Source organism: Crocuta crocuta, unplaced genomic scaffold, assembly GCF_008692635.1.
Source record: "Crocuta crocuta isolate KB4526 unplaced genomic scaffold, BGI_CrCroc_1.0 scaffold159, whole genome shotgun sequence".
Classification (NCBI taxonomy): domain Eukaryota; kingdom Metazoa; phylum Chordata; class Mammalia; order Carnivora; family Hyaenidae; genus Crocuta; species Crocuta crocuta.
Genome location: NW_027533263.1, coordinates 2546671 through 2570415, shown reverse-complemented (window position 1 = coordinate 2570415; position 23745 = coordinate 2546671). Strand labels below are relative to the sequence as shown.

Here is a 23745-nt window from a genome sequence, read left to right as displayed (position 1 = left end):
CCATTTTTGGTGCATGTATTTCAAGCAATATTACTAGCTACATACAAATTTTAAATTGTTCTATCTTCCTATTAAATGAATATTTGTCAATATAAAGTAACCCTCTTTGTCTCTGGTAATGTTTGATGCCTTAAGGTCCATTTGATCTGATATTAATATAGCTAATACTCATATATTTTCCCCATCAATTTACTGTTTACCTTTCTGTACCCTTATGACTTAGCTGTATCTCTTGTAAATAAATTAAACAGGATTATTAGTGTATTTTTAATTTTTTAGTGTTTTTTTTAAATAAAAACTTTGTTGATATACTTCACATAGCATACAATTGATTCATTTAAAGTGTACAATTTAGGGGCACTTGGGTGACTCAGTCGGTTAAGCGTCCGACTTTGGCTCACATCATGATCTCACAGTTCATGGGTTTGAGGCTGTTTCAGATTCTGTCTGACTCTCCCTTGCTCACTCTCGCTCTCTCTCTCAAAAATAAAATAAATAAAATAATAAAATTAAATAAATAATAATAAAGTGTACAATTTATGGTTTTGATATATTACATTACTAATTTTTAAGAATTATAATGAATATATAAAGTCTGCCTTTTTAACCATTCATGATTATAAAAGGGAGTGGTATTAATTACAATGACAATGTTGTGCAATCATTAACACTATCTATTTTCAAAACATTTTTATCACTTCAATGAGAAACTTTGTAACCGTTAAAAGAATAATGGTTCCCCTTCTCCCAGCTCTTAGTAACCTCAAATCTACTTTCTGTTTCTATGAATCTGCCTACTCTTAATATTTCATATTAGTGGAATCATGTAATATTTGTTATTTTGTGTCTGGTTTATTTCATTTAGCATAGCATAATGTTTTCAAGGTTCATTCATGTTGTAGTATGTGGGCTATCTTTTCATTTTTTGATATGTGCTTTAAGGTACAAAAAAATTTTTTTAATGTTTTTTATTTATTTCTAGCAGAGAGAGAAGAGAGACAGCATGAGCAGGGGAGGGTCAGAGAGAGAGGGAGTCACAGACTCTGAAACAGGCTCCAGGCTGTGAGCTGGCAGTCAACACAGAGCCCGACGCGGGGCTCGAACCCACAAACCACGAGATCATGACCTAAGCGAAAGTCGGACGCTTAACCGACTAAGCCACCCAGGCGCTCCTAAGGTACAAATTTTTTAAATTTGATGATGTCCAATTTGTCTATTTTTACTTTTGTTGCTTTTTTTTTTTTTTGATATCACAGGTAAGAATTCACAGCTAAATCCAAGGTCATGATGTTCTAAAAGTTCTATGGTTTTAGTTTTTATATTTAGGTTATTGATCCATTTTGAGTTAATTTTTGTACATAGTGTAAGGTAAGGGGTCAACTCCATTCTTTTGCATGTGGATGCTAGTGTTTTACAATCAATCCAAACAATCTTTGTCTTTCAACTGGAGTGTTAAATTTATTTACATTTAAGATAATTAGTGACATCTTTGGGGCGCCTGGGTGGCTTAGTCGGTTAAGAGTCCGACTTTCGCTTAGGTCATGATCTCGCGGTTCGTGGGTTCGAGCCCCGCGTCGGGCTCTGTGCTGACTGACAGCTCAGAGCCTGGAGCCTGTTTCAATCTGTGACTCCCTCTCTGACCCTCCCCAGCTCATGCTGTCTCTCTCTCTCCTAGAAATAAATAAAACATTAAAAAAAAGATAATTAGTGACATCTTTGTGTTTATTTTTATTATCTTATTGTAGATAATTTGCCTTTGCCCATCTTTTTTCTGGGCAATAAAAGGCTTTAGAATTTTTCCAACCCTCTCAATTATATGCTAGTGATGTTTTATATTTTAATACCTGTTTTAAACCTCATGAAAAATTATTAAGAGCAAAAGATTGACAAAGAGAACTTTCATATACTTCTGTTTGATGTCCAAATTGGTACAACTTTTTTGGGTTAAACAGTTTAGCTTTATTTACTAGAGCTGAAGATACATATACACAATGACTAAGCAATTCTACTCCTTGCAATATACTTTGGAGAATTTCATGCACATGTAAACCAGGATATATGTTCAAGAATGTTCATAACTGAATCCTTCACAGTATACAAAAAGTAGAAAAAACCCAAATATCTATCAACAGGAGAATAGAAAAGTAAATTGTGGTATAACCATACAATAGAATACTATACAGTAGCAGACTGACCTGTACTCATTATATTTTTAAAAAGATAAAACACAAACAAAAAATACTAGAAGAACTACAGTTTTACTCAACAGCACAATTTTTTTAAAGCTTATTTATTTTGAGAAAGAGTGTGCACAAGTCAGGGTAGGAGCAGAAAAGAGAGAGAGGAGGGAGAGAAACCCAATGAGGCTCTGTGTTAACACCCATGCAGGGCGCAGTTTCATGAACCGGGGCTCCATCTCGTGAATTGTGAGATTACCACATGAGCCAAAATCAAGAGTCAGTAGTAGCAGGGTACCTGGCTGGCTCAGTTCGTTAAACTTCTGATTCTTTACTTCAGCTCAGGTCATGATCTCACAGTTTGCAGAGCCTGAGAGCCTGCTTGAGACTCTCCCTTTCTCTCTTTGCCCCTTCCTCTGCTCGTACTCTATCCTTCTCAAAATAAATAACTTAAAAAAAAAGTCACTTAATTGACTGAGCTGCCCAGGCAACCCTCAATAGCATAAATTTTATAACATCATATTGTGTGAAGCAAGACACCAAAGAAGATGCTATGATTTAATTTATATTAAGTTCAAATGATGGAACAATTAAACTACATTAAACTTGGATATATAACAGAAGATAAAAAACTATGAAAAGCAAGGAAATGACTATCATAAGAGTCAGAATAATACCTATCCTTAAGAAGGAATTAGGAGTTGTGATATAGGGGTCATCTGGAATGTTCTCCTTCTTGACATGGGTTTGATGATACTTCATGCTAAACTATGTTTTATGCGATACGTTTTACTATAAAATACACACAGAAAAAAGACTAAAATAAAATGCACTAAAATGTTAACAAAGATAATATTTGAGCAATTTTTACAAATGTATTTTCTAAATTTTCTACAATAATATGCACTATTTTTATTCTTTAAAAAAAATTTTTTTAATGTTTATTTTTGAGAGATTGAGAGACAGAGCGCAGGTGGAGGAGAAGCAGAGAAAGGGGGAGACACAGAATCAGAAGCAGGTTCCAGGCTCTGAATTGTCAGCACAGAACCCAGCGTGGGGCTTGAACTTACAGACCCTCACAGACCGTGATCATGACCTAACCCTAGTCAGATGCTTAACCGACTGGGCCACCCGGGCATCCCTGCACTATTTTTATCCTAATCTGGGAAAAAACTCTCTCACACACAAAAACAAAGAACAACCACCATTTTAAAAGAACGCACTTCTTGCTCTCTAGGGATTGACAGTGTAGTACCAGTTTTTGTGCATGAGTTGTCCCTGTCATTAGTGGGACACAGAATGTGCCTGCTTTATTAACAATGAAAAATTATATGAATTACTATGTTGTACACTTAAAACTAATATAACATTGTGCATGAACTACACTCAAATAAAAAATTAAAATAAAAAAGGAATTATCCTCCAACATCTTACTTTTAGTGTCCCAGCTTCTTTTAAAGTCTGAAAAAAGTCTTCAAGTCTCTTAAAAATTCTAGTATCTGATAACATAAGATTTACTAGAGAAATAAAAATCCTCTTTATACTCTATGCCAAACAAACTGTATAACAAAATGATAGTTTTCAACCTATTTTCCTTTGTCTACAAAATGTAAACATACTATGGGCATCTTATCAACTTCACAGCAATTTCATATTGTCACATTTGAATCATAGTTTATATTAAATTGCCAGGAAGTTTACCCAAAAGAGAAGCTATTATCCTCTGCTCACTCCTTATTCCAAAATATTAAAAGATAAAATTACTGGGGCACCTGGGTGGCTCAGTCAGTTAAGCATCTAATTTCAGTTCAGGTCATGATCTTGCGGTTTAGGAGTTCAAGCCCCGCATCCGGCTCTGTGCTGACAGCTCAGAGCCTGGAGCCTGCTTTGAGTTCTGTGTCTCCCTCTTTCTGCCCTCCCCCACTCATGTTCTGTCTCTTTCTGTCTCTCAAAAATAAATAAACATTAAACATTTTTTAAAAAGGTATGATTACTGAAATAGGCATATAATAAATCAAATGCACTGGGCTATCTAAATTTTAGAAGAATCATCAACATAAGATAATCAAATGATTTCTTCAGAATGAACCACAGAAGTAAATAAGGGGAGGGAGTCAAAACCACTTTAAAGAGGTTCTTAAGAACATTTAAACTGTTTTGTATAATTATGGGCTATTGAAAAACCATGAGGCAGATAGATCAGCCTGATATGAAACAAAAAGGTCTGGAATGTTTATGAGCAGAAGTTAGGGGCTAATCATGAAGCCAATAAGAATACTGCAGATTCCAAAATGAATAAATGCTTTTGTATATCAAAGAATGTTCCTCAAATGTGTATGCCTATTCAAATAGCACCGTTTGGCATTCATCTGTGTGTCAATGGCTTTGTTAATGACATCCTCAGATTACAAAGCAATGACAGACATCCAAAATATACAATTAGGTCCCTTTTCTTCTGCAAAAGATCCATATTTTAGTCTCAAAATTAATAAACATGGTACTATCTTTAAAATAAATTATGATATCAAACTCTTTATGGATAACACCCATTAAAAAAAAACAGGGGTCAGCAATCTAAATTAAAAAGCTATCTTGGGGTGCCTGGGTGGCATAGTCAGTGAAGCCTCTGACTCTTGATCTTGGCTTGGGTCATGATCTCACAGTTCATGGGTTTGACCCTTGAATCAAGCTTGATGCTGACAGTGCAAAAAGCCTGCTTGGGATTCTCTCTCTTTCTCTCCTTCTGCCCCTCCCCTGTGAGTAAGCAACTCTCTCTCAAAAAAAAAAAAAAAAAGAACTTTAAAGAAAAGCCATCTTATTGCATCTTATATTCCATAAACAAAGGTTGTAGACAGTGTAATTACTTTTAACTGTATTTATTTATTTTGAGAGAGAGAGAGAGAGAGAGAAAGAGAGCAAGCGAACATGAGCGAGCAGGGGAGGGGCAGAGGCAGAGAATCCCAAAGAGACTCCACACCATCAGTGCTGAGCCCCACTTGGGGCTTGATCCCACGAACTGTGAAATCATGACCTGAGCCAAATCAAGAGTCAGAGCTCAAATAACTGAGCCACCCAGCAGCCCACAGAGTGTGATTTAAACATGCTTCCTAAGAACATAATTGCTGGTTTTACTTGAAATAAAAGACAAGATAGCCTTGAGTGATATCTTCTCTGTACATCATATATAGATAAACCTTGAGAAAAACTACTGGAATAGAAATGTAAGGTACTACAGTCTACATTTTGCCTAACAAAAGACATTCTTAAGTAGGGAACTAGCAGAGAGTCAAACATTGACTACCTAAACCAATGGGGAGGAGCTGGAACTTAAAAGCTTTGAATAATTTTTAAAAGGGAATGTAGAAAACGAGTCTCTGCCTTCCACCTGACCCAACTGTTCAGCTGTGGAGGAAGAATCGTGTGTACCAAGAAAAGCTCTTTGATTTGGAGATACAGCAGCTGGACTGATTTCTGTAATATGTGGATTAAATATTGCATTAATCAATTCATATACATATAGAGGTTCTTTAACAAATATACTTTGTTTCCTATTGAATATTATAGAGATATATATACAACATATTCAAAACTAGGCTCATTATTTCAACTCATCCCCCAAAAGGGGCAATTTCCTTTGACTATTAATGTCACTGAAAAATGATTAGTACAAGATACAAAATTGTTGGAAAAAGAAGCCAATCAGTATCTGCAATGAAATATGTTCTTAAATTTGAACCACTTTGTATAAAATACTCTTAAAAATACAATGTACACTTTTTCAGCCTTCTTAAAATAGATACATTAAAGCAAATTTCTTTTTACATGACTTGAGTTTTTCTAAATTATTACAACTGATTTCCAATTTTTCTCTCCATCCTTTGTCTCCTCTTTCTGATGTTGTCAATGTACTTGATTTAATGCTTTTTATAATCTGAACTAACCTGTTATAAAGGAATGTAAAATATAAAGGAAATAGACTAAAAAGATTTTTATAAAAATTATGTGAGATTTTAATACAAAAATTTTGTAGCATCTTTGCTGCTTATAGTGAAGAGACCTCATCATTACAGTCTTGATACTGTAATAGTCCATGAAATTAAGATGTTATCAGAACTCCAATGAAATTCTGATTCCCAGTCTTCCTTTCTAGCATTTGGTGTAAGAAATTGCTCACTATGTCAAAACAGATTTGTGCTTCCAGAATGTAGCCACTGGTGCTTTGCAGGAGGTAAGCGAAGCCTGTTTCATTGTCCTTTTTTTGAAGACACCAGCCTGCGTATTACCCATGCCAAATGTGTAACAATTATGCCAAAGCAGCACACCACACGTGTGGAGAATGTGCTTAAGAGGGGCGCCTGGGTGGCTTAGTCGGTTAAGCGTCCGACTTTCGNAATTTAAAAAAAAAAAAAAAAAGAATGTGCTTAAGAATCTACTATGATAGGAAACACTTCATTTTGAAAAACAACCACAACAAACCCACTTTTTTCTTTCTTCCTGTTATTGGTAGTTCTGAATGTTAGGATTTTTCCCCCATTGGGTCAAAAGGTACCTACCTAAGTATATAATTGAAAGTAGAAAAATAGGGGACAGAAATCAGGTATTGGTACTTTTTCCATTTTTACTACTATGTGAATTTTTTTTTTTTAAGGAGAGACAGAGTATGTGTGCATGGGGTGGAGAGGGGCAGAGGGAGAGAGAGAAGGTGAGGGAAAGAGGAAGGGGGAAAGAAAGAGAGGAAGAGAGAAAGAACAAATCCCAAGCACGCTCCATGCTCAGTGGAAAGCCCAACACAGGGCTCAATCCCACAACACTGGGATCATGATGTGAGCCAAATCAAGAGTCAGATGCTCAACCAGTTGAGCCACCCAGGCATCCCTGTATGTAAATGTTTTATGTAAGTGAGGGGACAGAAAGTATTAGCATAATCTAAATGTTGCAGTGAACAAGTTTCAGCAGTTTAACTTTGTAACAATTATAAACAAACCTGCAAATGTTTCTGGACAATTCTAGCATTTGGGTTTTTTAAAAACAAGTAAATTTCTTATTGACAGAAACTAAGTAGTGTTTGTAGCATTTTTATTATACATTGGATTCCATTCATTCATTATACTTTTCTGAGCTGTCCTACATATAAGTACATTTTTAATGTTGTCTGTCTTCTGTGCTTTTCCTGTAAGTTTGCTATTAAAATGAATTAAACTAGTTTTTAAAAAGTGGTTACACTAGGTAACTTTTAAGGTCTTTCAAATTCCAAAATCCTGTATGAGTCTTCTAATCTTTTTCTGAAGGTTCAGCATTCTACTTGCTTTTATTCTCAAATTTACAAAAGATTTGCAACACAGCTTTTACATAAAAATAGTCCTTAACCCCAAATCTGAAATAGAAATTATTAATTTACAGAATAGTGATAATGAAAAAAGTGTTAAAAAAGATGTTCAAACATGTTAAAAACCATTTTAATGGCTAAATATTTTAAATAAAAAACTTTCCAGGATATGTCATATGGTCTAAAAATATGAGATCCCTGAAAAACCGCCAGGAAAATTATTTCAATATGTGTATTCACATATGTGTGCAATAAAAGAGGCCTTTGACTAGAAAACTCATAACTTTTGTTTTTTGTTTCTTTAAAAATCTTTTTCTTTTAAACATATATGCTACATATATAGTATATGCTATACCTTAAATTGTCTTGTTCCCCTAGCTCTAATAAACCCTCTTTTTCCTCCCTATTAGCTTTCTCAATTAAATACTCAGCCAAATGTAAATACTGCTATGTATGCCTGTGTGCAATGGCTGGGTTTATGAAAGCAAGTGCTTCCTGAATGCAGAACAGACAGGGAAACGCTGTCTGCCTTATTGGAGCCTGGGATGTTTCTGTTTACAAATCCTGGAGCCAGGCAGGGGCTACTACTGGAGGCGTGCTGTCTGCTTCCTTGCTACACTCAGGCTTTGTCTGGGTCTGTGTCAAAGAAAGAACAACATTGTTGCATGTGCAGCAAGCAACAAAGGAAATCTTAACTATAACACACTGGTGGTTTTGTTGGCTTAATCTTTTATGACTCTGTGTAGAAAGGCAAATTAGGGATTAGGTTTAAAAACACTATTTAAAGCAATGTATTTATTCATAAAAACAGAGAAAAACATTTAAAATCAAAACAATCAATGCAATCAGTTAAATGAATTCCTTAGCAAAATAATTCAGATTCCTAAATATCATTTCTGTAATGATGATATACTGTGCAGCTCAATGTTTTGAACAAATATTTTTATAAGGAATAAACAATGTTGATTTATTTTAATTAATATGTTTGGAATGGTAACTATATAGTAATCATAATCAGATTAGTGTTTATGTTTAATGTCTAAAAAAACAAATTAAGAGGAAGCAGATTTCTTGTTTATTTCTTTTCCACGTTGGTATGTAATACTGAATATTTAAGACTAGTTTAAATTTAACTTGTCTCTTTAATCACTGTGAATAGATCTAGTTTGTAAGAAACAAACACAATAAATAACAACAATTACAAAAACAGTTCATGTTCTGCTGAGTCCAGGCTTTTCATGGTTTAATTTTCAAAGGAATAGTGGAAAACTAAGGAAAAAGAGAAAAAAATCTGAATTAAACCAAAAAAGGGGGAAGGAGGCTTGACAAGAAAACATAGAGAAGACATTCAATGCCGATTCTTCTTAACTTTTTTTTAGCTTTGTAAGTATTTATGATTCTAATTTCTTTAAAATAGCTGTTTTGTGGTTAGAAGAGACTAAATTTTAGTATTTTTTCCTTCATTAAAGAATGAATTAAAACTAACAAAATTAATTATATTTCTTAGAAGAATTATTAAATAATAGAAGGATAAAACAGTATTTAAGTAAACAGATTAAGAACTTTTAGTAAATACAAGAAAACAGAAGATAAAGATTAATCTCTACACTATGCTACCATAAAAAAGATTTATCAGAGTATAAAGAAAACACCATTTAAAATGCTCTCAAAATAATTCTACCAGGCCTGCCTATATTCTATTGAGATTTTATTTTTTAACTTTATACATATATATCATAAAACAAAAAGGCTGTTATTCCATTTAAAAGCTTTGGAAAATAATTATTTAATACTTCTTAGAAAACATCAGTAACCTCAATAAGTAAGAAATGTCAATTCGAGCCTAAATTAACAATACTAAATGGAAATGTAACTATTACAATATCCGTTATTTAAAATAAAACAAAAACAAATAAAAAATTAAAATCTCACAATACAGAATCAAACCAAAGAGGTGAATCACTTAGAGATCCCTACTCAGTTTTCCTAACTGGTCTACAAATGATACTTCTAAATCCAGAATTCATGCTAAAGACCCTTGTTCTCAGAAAATGACCATGAAATAATCTGAGTATAAAAGTGGAAATTGTATCTTCTAGTCATGTACTTATTACTAGAAAACAAAATATGAGTTGCATTGGACAGACAACTCCCTCCATTTTTTGATATTCTTTTAATTAGGACAGTAATGTGCTCAATCTTATATGGAAAGCAAGAAAGATGTGTAGAGAAAAATAGATTTTTACCTATTAAATTTCTATTTTCTAGTTTTCCCCATAATTATTTTCCTATTTATTAAACCATTTTTATTATGAAACAAATCCCATATATACAACAGTGTTTATAATAGAATGTACAGTTCAGCAAATTATTATGAAGTAAATACGCATGTAGCTATGCCAAGAAATAAAATATTCAGGATCGTAAAAACCTCCTACCTGCTCCTTCTTGCTTATTGACAGTCTTTCTCTTTCCCAGTAATAGGCACTATACCCTGACTTTTGTAGTAATCATTTTCTTGCCCTTCTTAATAGCATTGCATTCTCTGTATGTTTAGGTTTGGGGTTTTATTATGCCTATTTTTGAATTTTACATAAATGGAATTTGTATCTCTTGCTTCTTGTTTTCAAAATGTTTTAAAGATTTAACCATGCTGTTTTGTACACATGAAATTAATTCAGGAGTGCTTTTCCAAATAACAAATGCAGTTATTTTTCCTTGTAATGAGTCTGTGACTTAAAATGATAATTAACAGATTACTGTAGCTAATCCCTATTAAACTCACAGAAACATTCCACATATGTATACATTGGGTTTTCAGTTATATTTAGTAGTTTTAAAATACCCAATTTTGTTGGCAAGAGAAAAATATTAAACAAAGAAGACAAATGAAAAGCTGCATATCCTCTTGCTGTTTCTAATGTTTTGGCAGCAGAGTCAAGAGCTAGCAGCCAAGAAGGCCAGAGTTAATAAAAGATGCATTCGTGTAGGAAGAGAGCAGAAAGAAAAGCTTAGAGACAGAGAGATAGGATAGAGGAAAATATACCTTATTAGACAAGGATTTATGAAATTAGCCCAGTTCAATAGACCATTCTTTTTTTTAAAGTTTATTTATTTATTTGAAAGAGACAGAGAGAGCACAAGCAGGGGAGGAGTTAGAGAGAGAGGGAGAGGGAGAATCCTAAACAGGCTGCGTGCAGTCAGTGCGAGCCCGATGCGGGGCTTGAACCCACAAAACCATGAGATGATGACCTAAGATGAAATCAAGAATCGGACACTTAACTGACAGAGTCACCAGGTGTCCCCAGAAGACCATTCTTAATCCATATTTAAAACCACTGAAACCCTTAATTCATCCTTTCTGTATTTCTCAGATTGTTCCCTCATCCCTTATCCTCAAAATATCTACAGTATCTAATTTGACAGTTCTTTAAAGGGAACTTCTAAACATGCACATCTGGTCTTCCTTGAAAGAATAGTAAAAGGAATAGGGTCTCCATCATCAGACCATTATTGATAATCTCGCCCACACTGTCCCTAAATATTTGTTCAGTTCCTATTAAACCTCACTCCTTAGATAGTGAGAACAGGAGGTAAAGTGACAAATACCAAGGCATTGGTAAGGCCAGGAGGAGTTAAAGTAATTCTTGCTGGTACTGTATCTTTCTCCAACACAGACATTTTTTTCCCAGTCCCCTTTTTACCATTCCTTCTATGTTCCTTTCTTTGTCCCTTTAATATATTCCTGTCTGCAAACCTACCTGTCCTAGAGGCACCCACAAATCCTGCTTAGAATCACTGGTGACCTTCTGGACAATGCAGGAAGTTCTATTTTTAATCCAATTTTATCTTGTTTTTTTCAACAAAAATAAAAACAAGCAAAAAAGCCTTAGTGATCTTATGATCCCTATATGATAAAGATGAGATAAAAGCAAGTTTAAAATGAACTCTCTTACTATCTCATCAAATTGCAGAGCAAACAACAGTAAGCTTTTTAAATCACCGTTCAGTAGCTCTAATTCTCTGATAGATCCAACACTTCAAAAATTGACTAAAAACACTGACTTAACAAAAAAGAAAAATTACTGATCCCCAAATAACTGATAGGCTATATTAAACAATGTAGAAAAGTACATAACTAAGACATTTGCATTAAAAGCTAGCAGAGTGAGAACTTCTATTTATATCATTTGTGGTACATTTTGGATGTCCATTCTAATATATGACAATTTTTATTTTAAAAGGAGTGAGCACTTTTTAACATACAAAACAGAGTTGATACTAAATTTGTGGTAGGGTCCCATCCCTAAGAAAGAAAAAAAAAACACCTTAAGGTAACCTGGCTATGCGTGTACGTGACAACATCCCTCATGACCTTATAACATGAGACCACTTAATCAGACTGCATGTTTGTGTGTGTTACCACATACGGGAGACAAAAAATATATATAAAAAACTACACCACATGGCAATTGGGGCTCAGTTCTTTGGGTACAAACCCAACTGAGTGGTTCCAGCATGAATAAAGTTGTTTCCTGGAAAGAAAAGCCTTGGTGTCACGACTCTCTGTGTGAGAATCCTGCTACAAATCTATAGGTGCTAAAAGAAATTTGCCTTTTAAATTTTGAAAGTAACTCTATTTTCATTGTGTTTGTACTCCTTGCGACCAAGTAATCCACTATGAGAATAACTTATTCTGAGTTGATGTTACTCCTTGATACTGAGCCCCAGACAGAGAAGACCTCAAGTGACCCTGCAGCCAAGTACATGATTAGGGTAGGAGGACTTTATTGAGTCTTAGACCAAGGACTTTGAAATCCTTCAAGATTTAGGGGCACCTTGGTGGCTCAGTTGGTTAAGCATCTGACTCTTGATTTTGGCTCAGGTCATGATCTCACAGTTCATGAGATTGACAGTTCATGAGGTCAAGCCCCACATGGTCAAGCTCTGCGCTGACAGCGTGGAGCCTGCTTGTTATTTCTCTCTCTCCTTTCTTTGCCTCTCCCTCTCGAAATAAAGAAACATTTAAAAATAAATGAATGAATGAATGAATGAATAAAATCCTTCAAGATTTGGAATAGTCTTGCACAAGTAAGCTATTATTCAAAATGCCAAATGGAAACCCTACTAAAAAGTATTCTTGGCCATGCAAATATGAAAATGTTAATTATTACTGAATCTACATGGAAATATAAGATAGCAATTGTAATAGTCTTAAATTTTTTCCTCCATATACATAAATTTTCACATGAAAATTCATATGAAAAAATTCATATGAAAAAGCAGGAATAAAAAAAGGAATTGTGGAATTGTGGTCACTACTGTCAAAAACTTGGAAGTGAAAAGAAAATAATAATTTAACATTGAGAGGAAAGAACGGAAGCTGCCAAAAGTCAAAACACTTATTTAAAAAGTATTACTTTTTATTGCATGCTCCATTTCAAAATATGTTCAGGTCTTAATATGTATATATAAATATTTAATTATCCATTGTTACATAACAAACTACCCCAAAACATATTAACTTATTAATACGTTCATTATCTCAGTTTCTGTGTGTCTCAGGAACCCAGGTACTGCTTAACTGTGCTCTGCTTCAGGATCTTTCACAAGGCTGCAGTCAAGGTTTAGGTCAGTGCCAAAGTTATTTCAATGTTTAAGTAGGGAAGTATCTGAGCTCACTCAATGGTTGTTGGTAGGATTCAGCTCCTTGCAGGTTACTGGACTGTGGGCTTCAGTTCCTCTCTGGCTGTTGGCAGAAAGTAGACCTCAATTCTTTGACATGCAGACCTCTTCATCAGAGCAAGCACACAAGAAGAGCCAGAGAGAGTATACCAGCAAGATGGAACTAACAGTCTTTTAAAATCTAATTACAAAAGTGATATTCTATCACTGTTGCCATATCCTTTTTGTTAGAATCAAGTTACTCAGTTCTGCCTACATTCAGGGAGACAGGATTATACAGAGGTGGAAATATGAGGAGGCAAGGATCACTGGGAGCCACGTCAGAAGCTGCCCACCACAATATACAGGTATCCTCCACTTTTTGAAAGTCTGAGTTACACCACTTTACTTTTCATGAAAGACACAGTACCTGTTTTCACTAGCCAAATTAAATATGAAGAGGATTTTTTAAAATAAAAAATGGCAAAGAGTGAAAATAGCATTCAGCATTTGCTGTTACAGAGACAGGACACAACCTGAGCAGTGAGAGTGGTTCCACCAAAAGCTCCTTCCCCTGGAAATACACTCAGCATCTCAGCATCAAGCTGCCATGGCAGATGTTAGCATCTGCTCTTTATCTTAATTTATTCTGGTATCCATTAGCAAACTGTGTCCTAAGATACTAGGAAAGTCTAAGAGATGTTATTTTTTGGGGTCTTGGAATGCTCAAAAAATTTCAACTTACCGAAGATTCATAGGGAAACTCGACTTTCAGAAAGTGGGGAAACCTGTATATATATTTGTTTCTCATTATCTACGGTAGTTATGTTATATAAAGTCACTGCAAACAGTGAATTAGCAAATACTGAGCCAATGGTCTTATAGGAAATACAGGGTTAGGGTCCTTTCAGCCTCTGGTCAAAACATACTCATCAATTCCATCCATACATAACCTTCTCTTATATGTGCTTCTGTTTAAAGATGCTTTGTTTAATATACTGCATATTGTTGATTCATTAACATTGAACTCACAGCCAATAGCACTATAACTCATGCCCAAAAAAAGCTTACCTAACACATGTATTTTCTCTGTAAGGTACATCACAGCCTTCTTGTGCATAGAAACACTAGAGCAGCACTTCAGCCCTACACTTGGGGGCCATTTTAGACTGAAAAATCACCAACAAAAATGCAAAAAAGTCCATTAAATATGCTGAAAAGGACACTTGTTTCCAGTATGAAAGCTGAAGCAAGAAGGCAAGAACATGTCCATGATCAACCTCAACTGGGAACAGGAGTGTCAGGCAACTCAAATTTTTTGTTATTATGTGCATGCCTGTGAATGACCAAGAAATACGAATTTTGGAGTTACAAATAAATTTTTAGCAAGTAAGAGAAGTCACTAACATGGAATCCAAGAACAATGAACACTTACTATTTTATTCATTGCTAGAAACCCTGAAAAGTGTATGCCTCAGAAAAATAAAGCAGAATAATTCATTGTTTCAGTGATAACTTCTTATTGCTCTTTATTTAATGGAAACTGGGGTTAATGAAAGATGCAGAAAATATTATCTTTGTTCTATTTCTCATCTGAGAAGGACACAGGAACCTGAATATATTTCACAAGAAACTAAAAAACAATCCTTTCTTCCAAAAAAAAAAAGGTCACAGAATATAGGCTCTTGTAAAATAAATAACAATGAGCAAAAAAATATCCTTACTGGTAAAAGGAAAGTTAGATGAGGAATAATGTTTGTAACAGCTGGTTTTTAGAAAGATTTAAGGACAGTTCTCTCCTAATCATAACTATTATTTATTAAAGGTTTAGTCTATGCTAGGAACTTTATATGTACTACCTTATTTCATCTATACAACAACCATATAAAATAGATAATACTATATATAGTACTGTATATATGTATATATAGTACAATATATATATTGTATATAGTACCTCATATACAAAGAGGCTAAGTAACCTGTTTAAGGATATGTTTAGGAAGTAGAACAAAAAGGCTTATAAGCCATGCACTGAGACTGAGGACCAAAGCTCTTCATCATTACGCTATATATCTCCCAAAGAATCAAGTGAATGTTTTTGACACACTGCACTTCCCTCACTTAGATGATCCTATTTTTTTTAAGCGGCTGATTAGGCTAATTTCATACTATAGCTAGAACATAATGTACTTTTTTAAGAGAGACAATTTGAGAAGAGCTTATAACAGTATTTAAGTTGTCAATGCATTTCCAACCAAAATTGTATCTGTTCAATTACTATTAAACATTATTTATCAAAAAGACAAGAAATAACAAGTGTCAGCAAGGATGTAGGAAATGGAAACCTTTCTGCACTGTTGGTGGGAATGTAAATTGGTATGAACAACTATGGAAAACACTATGGAGGTTCCTGAAAAATTTAAAAACAGAACTACTATATGACCCAGCAATTCCAATCTGGGTATTTGAAGAAAACAAATACAGTCATTGGAAAAGATGTATGCACCCCCATGTTCGTTAGAGCATTATTTACAATAGTCAAGATTTGGAAAAAACCATCAATGGGTGAGAGAGAGAGAGAGAGAGCGAGTGTGTGTGTGTGTGTGTGCGTGCACGCACGCACGTGTGTATACATGCATAGGAATATTATTCAGCCATAAAAAAGAAATCTTGCTATTTACAACATGGATAGACCCTGAGGGCATTATGCTATATGAAATGAGTCAGACAGAGACTAGTACTATATAATCTCACTTACATGTGGAATGCAAAACAAAACAACCTAAGCTCATTCATACAGAGATCAGATTGGTGGTTGCCAGGGAGAGGAGTGAGTGAAAGGGGTAAAGAGGATCAAAAGAAACAAACTTCCAGTTGTAAAGTAAAAAAGTCATGGTGATAAAATGTCCAGCATGGAGACTGTAGTTAATAATGCTGAACTGCATATTTGAAAGTTGCTAAGAGAGTACATCTTAAAACAAAAAATTTTCTAATTATGCACAATGACAGACATTAACTAGACTTAACTGTTATCATTTTGCAATGCATATAAATAGTGAGTCACTATACTGAACACCTAAAACCAAAAGAATGTTACATGCCAATTATATTTCAACTTTAGAAAAACACAACATACTATTATAAAGCCAGTTGCTATTCAAATCACGCCTAGTTTCATCTTAGTTTTGAATATATTTGAAGTATCTTCATGTTTCTGTGACTATTTTTTTATGGTATGTTGGCAGGTGAAACCAATAAATATTTATTAGATGGATAATCAGTTTTTTTATACGAACATATGCAGAAAATTGTCAGTCATCAGAGAGATACTACAAGGAAATAAGAAACAGTTAAGCCAGGTAGAAAGGAACGCACATGGAACTGGAAATAAAAGGCAAGAAAAATCACAGATGTTAAAATAAACACATGGAAATTATATATTGCTTTTACATGCAAATTTGTCTAGTATTTTAGAAGACATTTATTTTTAATTACCAGTCAATTCTATCATACAGGCTTGGGTCTTAGATTTTACAGACCAAAAGCTTCCATTGAGTTTGTCAGTAAAGCCACATTAGTCACAGGTTTTGCCTTGTTCATCAGGACAATCAAGTAATAATATAAATTTTAAAAACACCAACATGAAGGATTACTTTTTTGAGAAAGAGAGGGAGAGAGAGAATAGGGAAGGAATATGTAGGTATAGATTGAGAGTGACATTCAATAGGGCAGAGCTAGCAAAACTTTAGAATGAAAACTGACCACCACCACCTAACATGTGTAAAGAAAATCTTGTGGGGCACCTGGGTGGCTCAGTGGGTTAAGCGTCCGACTTTGGGTCAGGTCATAATCTCAGTCAGTGAGTTTGAGCCCTGCAATGGGCTCTGTGTTGACAGCTCAGAGCCTGGGACCTGCTTCAGATCCTGTGTCTCCCTTCTCTTTTGCCCTTCCCTGCTCACGCTTTTCTCTCTCTCTCTCTCTCTCTCTCTCAAAAATTAAACAGAAAGAAAGAAAGCAAGAAAATATTTTCTGAAAGATACATAATTTACTTCCCCTGCACCACCCTTTCTCTACCCATTTTTTAAAGTTTATTTATTTTGAGAGAGAGAGAACACAAGTGGGGGAGGAATGGGAGGGTGGGGGGGGGGAAGAGAAAGAGAGAGAAAGAGAGAATCCCAAGCAGGCTCCACACTGTCAGCGCAGAGCCCAATGTGGGCTCAAACCCACAAACCATGAGATCATGACCTAGGACAAAATCAAGAGTTGGATGCTTAATCAATTGAGCCACCCAGGCGCCTCTCCACTAATACTTTTATTTTTTATTTATTAAAATTTTTTAAAAGTTTATTTTACTTATTTTGAGAGAGAGTGAGTAAGCACAGGAGGGGCAGAGAGAAAGGGAGAGAAAATCCCAAGGAGGCTCTGCACTGTCAGCATGGAGCCCAATGTGGATCTTGAACCATGAGATCATGACCTGAGTCAAAATCAAGAAATCAGTCACTTAACCAATTGAGCCAACCAAGCATCCCACTAATATTTTTAACAAGTATAACAAAAGAACAACCTATTTTGTTTTGTCTCTTGCTAAAATGCTTCATGAAGTACTAAGCAAAGACTTCTGGCCAACCTTATTTCCCTTTTATGTCTATTCAATCACTTGAATGCTGTCATAGAAGCAGTAAAAACTGAAAAATCATTATAAATTCATAACAGCTAAAAATCTATCTGTGGCCCTATGCCATATGTCAGTTTCTTCAAATGTAGGCTTTCTTTTCTATTTCCTAGTTTGGTGTGAGATCTAGACATTTGCTGCCTGACACTGAAGTTACAATTTCTAATCTGAACCGTACAACATAAATGAGAATGTGACTTCTTAAACCTTTATTCAATCTTTGTTTCTCAATAATTTGATATAGCCATCAACTTAATGATTTAAAAAAAGAAAATGAAAGTATTCTATATCTTTATACTGACTTTCATCCAAGAACTTCCAACATCAAATACAATGACTTAGGTCTATTTAATTTTTTTAGAAAATGACAAGTTTTGTCTGCTTGTCTACTAACTTAATTACTTTGTTTACTTTGTAGTTAGGGAAGTTAATTATACTAATTCCAGAAAACTTATCAAGGAAATGTTCTAAAATAAGTGTTCCAACCTTACAATAATCATACACTTCTTTCAAACTCTAGGAATTAACAAACATATAAGCATGAAGTAAGGGGATAAGAAAGTAAGCTAGAAATATAAATTCATTTACTTAAAAACTGATTTTCTTTTTAAACAGAATGAATACTACAAAGTCTCTTATAGTTTGAAGAGACGCAAAATTAAATAGAGTTCACTTTCCTGAAGTGTCAGACTTCTGGATTTAGGTGGTACATGGACATGTAATAGTGAAAGTTAGTCTTCTTTCTTCTACCTAATTATAAAAGAAGAAAACCTCAATTTGGTGACAGTGTATCTCTATTACTTCTCAAATATTTGTTATTCTCTTTTAACACAGAGAAAGTAAGCTTCAAGTTTCAGACAATTTGGCAAGCAATAACATCCAGCTACCTAGTATATATAATATGGTTTAGTTTTCATCTTATTTATTTTTAGATAATTTTTAAAGTTACTTTTACTTATGACATTGGCTTTTCATTTACAGTAGAGATGGAAAGTTTCTTTTTAAAGTACATATAATTTTTAATGAGATCATCTGAAGAAAAATATTAAATAATAAAGTAATACATCATGTGAATATAGAAAACATTTTATGACACTCAATAGTACACGGATATGGTGAAAAAATCATGAAGAGTCCTTAAATTTTAAGAAATGTGATCAAGTATTTTCAAAATAATATTTCCTGTCTTCCTTCCAAATGAATGAACAAACAAATATAAACTGGCCCTCTGAGTGTAAGAGTAATGATTAATGATAACTGATTATAAAGAGTAATGGTTAAAACCACTAGAGAGTAATGGTTAATAACATATATTCTGGAGCCAAAACACCTAGGTTTGAATCTTGGCTCTTCCATTTACTGTGTTACTTGGTAAATTATGTATCTGTGCCTCAGTGTTCTCAACCTAAAATAAGAATGTAACAGTAACCATTTCATATGTTTTTGTAAGGGTTAACTGTAAAAAGTTTAATGCATAGACAGCACTTAGAACAACGTCTGACACATAATATTTTAAAATATTATTTAGTTTGGATTTCACTATATGCTAAATGCCTGAATTTCCTTTATATTTTTATTGTAAAAAGACTTCTCAGTCTAATAACTATAATCCTGATAAAGTCAATTAAAATTTTACTACTAAATGTATCCCATCTGGAATAACATTCTTTAAGAATCTTACGTTTACTGCAAGTACCTTATGATGCAAAACTCATAAAATAAATATCTAACACTAACGTCCCGAAGGGAAATAGAGCTAAGAACATCATATGCAGATGAGGGAAGAAAAGACCGTGCCTATAAAATTGAACATATCCTACTGGGTGCAACAGAGGGAGGAGGGTTTCCTAAGGGGAAAAAAAGAAAGAGACTGAGAAAATAAGATATCAAAGGAAGAAAAGTACCTAATCTTCCTTAATTCGAAAGTATGTCTAGAGCCAGGTCTGCTTGTAATTAAGTACTAAACAGGTACATAAACATTGGTTTACATTTTTTAAGGTTCCCATATAATGAAAGTAATCAAATATGGTACAAACAACAGAAACATAGACTTAGCACTAGAAGAAAAAAAACTTTGTATACCTTTTTAAAAAATTTTTTAAATGTTTATTCATTTTTGAGAGAAAAAGGAAGACGGAGTGTGAGTAGGGGAATGGCAGAGAGAGAGAGGGTCTGAAGCAGGTTCCAGACTCTGAGCTGCCAGCACAGAGCCCATGCGGGGCTCAAACTCAGGAACCGTGAGATCATGACCCAAGCCAAAGTTGGATGCTTAACCCACTGAGCCACCCTGGTGTCCCAAGAAAAAAATCTTTAAAAAAATAACAGGCACAAAGATTTAGAATATGAGTTAGCAACCTATAACTCAAAATCTCATCTCCAGCTAGTTTTTTCTTGGAGATTTATCTCATAATGCATTTCTGGTTGAACGCATGCTCTAGGCCTCTGATGGCAACCTCAGACCTGAATGAACCTCAGAGCATGAGCTACAGCAAAATGACTGACATGGATTTCTAAATATTAGAAGTTCTTTTTCCTTTCCTTTTTGAAAAAAAAATGGTAGTAGTCCTTGTTAGTGGAAGAGCACAACATTTAAATTATACCTCCAATGCTGGAAATGGAGGAAAGGGTTTTTGTTTTTTGGTGTTTTTGTTTGTTTGTTTCTTGGTTGTGTTGTTGTTTTTGAGAACAGAGAGCTAGTGTTCTTACTGGCCAGAAATCATTGGTGATTTAAAGTTTGAACAGAACCTAATTTTTATGGCGTTTAACAATGCTCACATACCTTTTCCCAACATTAACAAGAAACTGCTGATATTTTTATTTAAAAAAATTTTTTTAACTTATTTATTTTTGAGAGACAGAGTGGGAGTGGGAGAGAGGCAGAGAGAGACAGAGACACAGAATCCAAGGCAGATTTTAGGCTATGAGCTGTCAGCACAGAGCCTGACGCAGGGCTTCAGCCCATGAGTCAAGAGACCATGACCTGAGCTGCAGTCAGACGCTTAACCGACTCAGCCACGTAGGCACCCCTAATTATTTTATTTTTTTTTTCAGTTGGTTGAGTGACTGATTCTTTTTTTTTTTTTTTTACAAATAGTTTATTGTCAAATTAGTTTCCACATAACACTCAGTGCTCATCCCCACAAGTGTCCTCCTCCATGCCCATCCCCCCGTCCCCCCCCCATCCATCAGTCCTCAGTTTTTGTCAGCATTCAAGAGTCTCTCATGGTTTGCCTCTCTCCCTTTCCCCCACCATTTCCACCCTTCTTCTCTCCCCTTGTTTCTCCGTCAAGTTCCTCCTAATCCTCCTATACATGCAAACATATGATATTTGTCCTTCTCTGCCTGACTTATTTCGCTCAGCATAACACCCTCATGGTCCATCCATGTTGCTACACATGGCCAGATTTCATTGTTTCTCATTGCCATGTAGTATTCCATGGTATAGATAAACCACATCTTCTTGATCCATTCATCTGTTGATGGACACTTAGGCTCTTTCCATGTTTTAGCTATTGTGAAGAGTGCTGCTATGAACATTGGGGTACATGTGCTCCTATGCCTCAGCATTTCTGTATCCCTTGGGTAAATTCCTAGCAGTGCTATTGCTGGGTCATAGGGGAGTTCTATTGTTAGTTTCCTGAGGAACCTCCACACTGTTTTCCAGAGGGGCTGTACCAGCTTACATTCCCACCAACAGTGTAGGAGGGAGGCACCCCTAATTGTTTTAAAACAGACATTTCATTTATGTTGCAACTAAAGTTTCAGTGGACTTCCCATTCTGCTAATTTTTTTAGCAAAACAGCCAGAATAAAGTCTGCAGAGATTTCATTAACTTGTGCCCTATCTCATTGCCTCCAAAAAACTAAATAGGACAGTTTTAGAAGACTACTTAAAATCTTTGATCTGTAAAAAAAAAAAAAAAATTAAGAACTAAAGTAAGTGTAATACCTTTCTCTACTCCCCTAACTCCACATCAAAGTAATCTTGAAATGATTATAATGTAAGACTCTGGCTCAGCAAAATTACAGATATTCACTTATGGGTTAGTCTGTCACATTTTCCCTGACAGCTCCTTCCCAACCTTAAAGATCCCCTGCTCTCATATGCTTTAGTTTCTATCACTAAGTACCTTATGATCTTCAGCTTCAACTGAGGTTGGTAAAAAACAAGCTTTTTCTAAGGAAACAGAGTTAGAGCTATATTTTGTTATTCTCAGTCACCCATATATTTCTTCACTGCCACCAGGTCTAACCCCATTCAATGTATGAGATATAACACTAAGAAGGCAAGTAAACACGGTTCTGGATATTGTGTAAATGAATACTTGATGAGAATGATATAATTCCAGTAACAGCAATGAATAGTTTGATGTCAGGAAGTAAACTGTTAGGCTAAAAACAATCAAGAGAGAAATGAATAGGCTAAACAGAACATTAAGTACCTTCTGTTGTTCCCTAGAACACAACCTTTTAAAAAGGCATAACTTACTTGTGCAACATTTTCTTTACCAGTATTAAAATATGCCACAATTGTACTTTTTAGTAAGGGTCTCTGAATATGAGATCATGTAACAGCATCTATTTAGGAAAAATTTTCTATATTCCTAAATTATTTTAAGAATTAAAATCTGGTGTTTATTTTTAGGGAAGGCAAAGGAGAACAGGAAAAAGTAGGACTTTTTTGTACTTGGCCATGATGAATCTAAAATAAGGGAGTTAATAATAGTTTTTTGTCTGTGCTTGGTATCTAATGAACTATTTGTCCTTTTTGAAAGTAGCAACCAGCTTTCAATAAATACCTGTCCATTAGTGAGTGAATCCACTGAATTCACTTTTGCCAGATTACATATGACAACAAATCCTATTCCTTTCAAGCATCTGAAAATATTTCTGAGTTTATACATTAGCATATATCCCTTTGTTTATTAAATTATTCATTTAACAAACATTTACTGTACTTCTGCTACTACATACCTAATGCTACACAAGTCACTATGGAGACAAAGGGGAATTAATAAAAAGTCCTTATCACCAAAGACTTTAGAATCTCATAGAAGAGTGTTATATGAAAGAAGTTAGCACTCCCCTTTACAAAGATGTAAGAGGCCCTCAAGTCTGACAATCCACATATGCTTTAAGGCATTGCCACGTACTTTGTGGCACCTATCATTTTTATTATTTCACTTATATGTAGAATCTAAAAAACAAAACAAATAAATAAACAAACAAAAAAGATTCAGTCGTACAAATACAGAGAACAAAGTGACGAGTGCCAGAACAAATGAAGTAAGAAGATGGGCAAAATGGGTGAAGGAGAGAAAGAGACACAGGTTTCCAATTATGGAATGAATAAGTCATGGGAATAAAAAGTACAGCATAGGGAATATAGTCAATGATATTGTCATAATGTTGTATGGCAACAGATGGTAGCTACACTTGTGATGAACAGAGCATTATATAGAGATGTTGAATTGCTATGTCATACACCTAAAACAAACATTAACATTGTGTGTCAACAATAATAGATTTTTTTTAAAAAAAAGGATCTACTAAAAGAGACAAAGAAACCATTACAAAATACGTGAAAATTTAGGTATGATGCCTGCAACTTCTGTGTAAAAAGTTAGAAAAAAATAGTGATCTGCATATGTATATAGAGAAAGGGAGAATAATAAGGCAAATATAGCAATATGTTTAATAACTGGTGAATCTGTGGATAAAAGGTATATAAGTTTGAAGACTTTATAAGTTTGAAATAATTTCAAATATAAAAGTTTAAAACATTTTTTTGCTTGGGCCCAAAATATTAACACCTGACATTTACTGTCAATACCATAATAAGCAAAAAGTTAAAAAAAAAAAAAAGATAAGATGTAAATCAAATCTGCTAGAGAAAGACAACCA

At 34.5% G+C, this 23745-nt stretch overlaps 1 protein-coding gene and 1 non-coding gene across 3 annotated transcripts in view; one reads left to right on the top strand and one right to left on the bottom strand.

Moving 5' to 3' along the window:
• BMPR2 (bone morphogenetic protein receptor type 2) overlaps window positions 1–23745 on the bottom strand; it is a 195767-nt gene that overhangs the window by 56342 nt on the left and 115680 nt on the right. Inside the window, exon 2 of one of the 2 annotated variants that reach the window (XM_077747559.1) lies at window positions 14239–14336. The exons of the other annotated variant lie outside the window; for it this stretch is intronic. Coding sequence (XP_077603685.1) covers window positions 14239–14287 — 49 coding nt within the window. The 5' untranslated portion in view covers window positions 14288–14336. The remainder of the gene's footprint in view (window positions 1–14238; window positions 14337–23745) is intronic. 2 annotated transcript variants of the gene reach the window in all.
• LOC144217916 (U6atac minor spliceosomal RNA) lies at window positions 22900–23019 on the top strand. The gene has a single exon (XR_013330994.1). It is a non-coding gene; the product is annotated as a U6atac minor spliceosomal RNA (small nuclear RNA).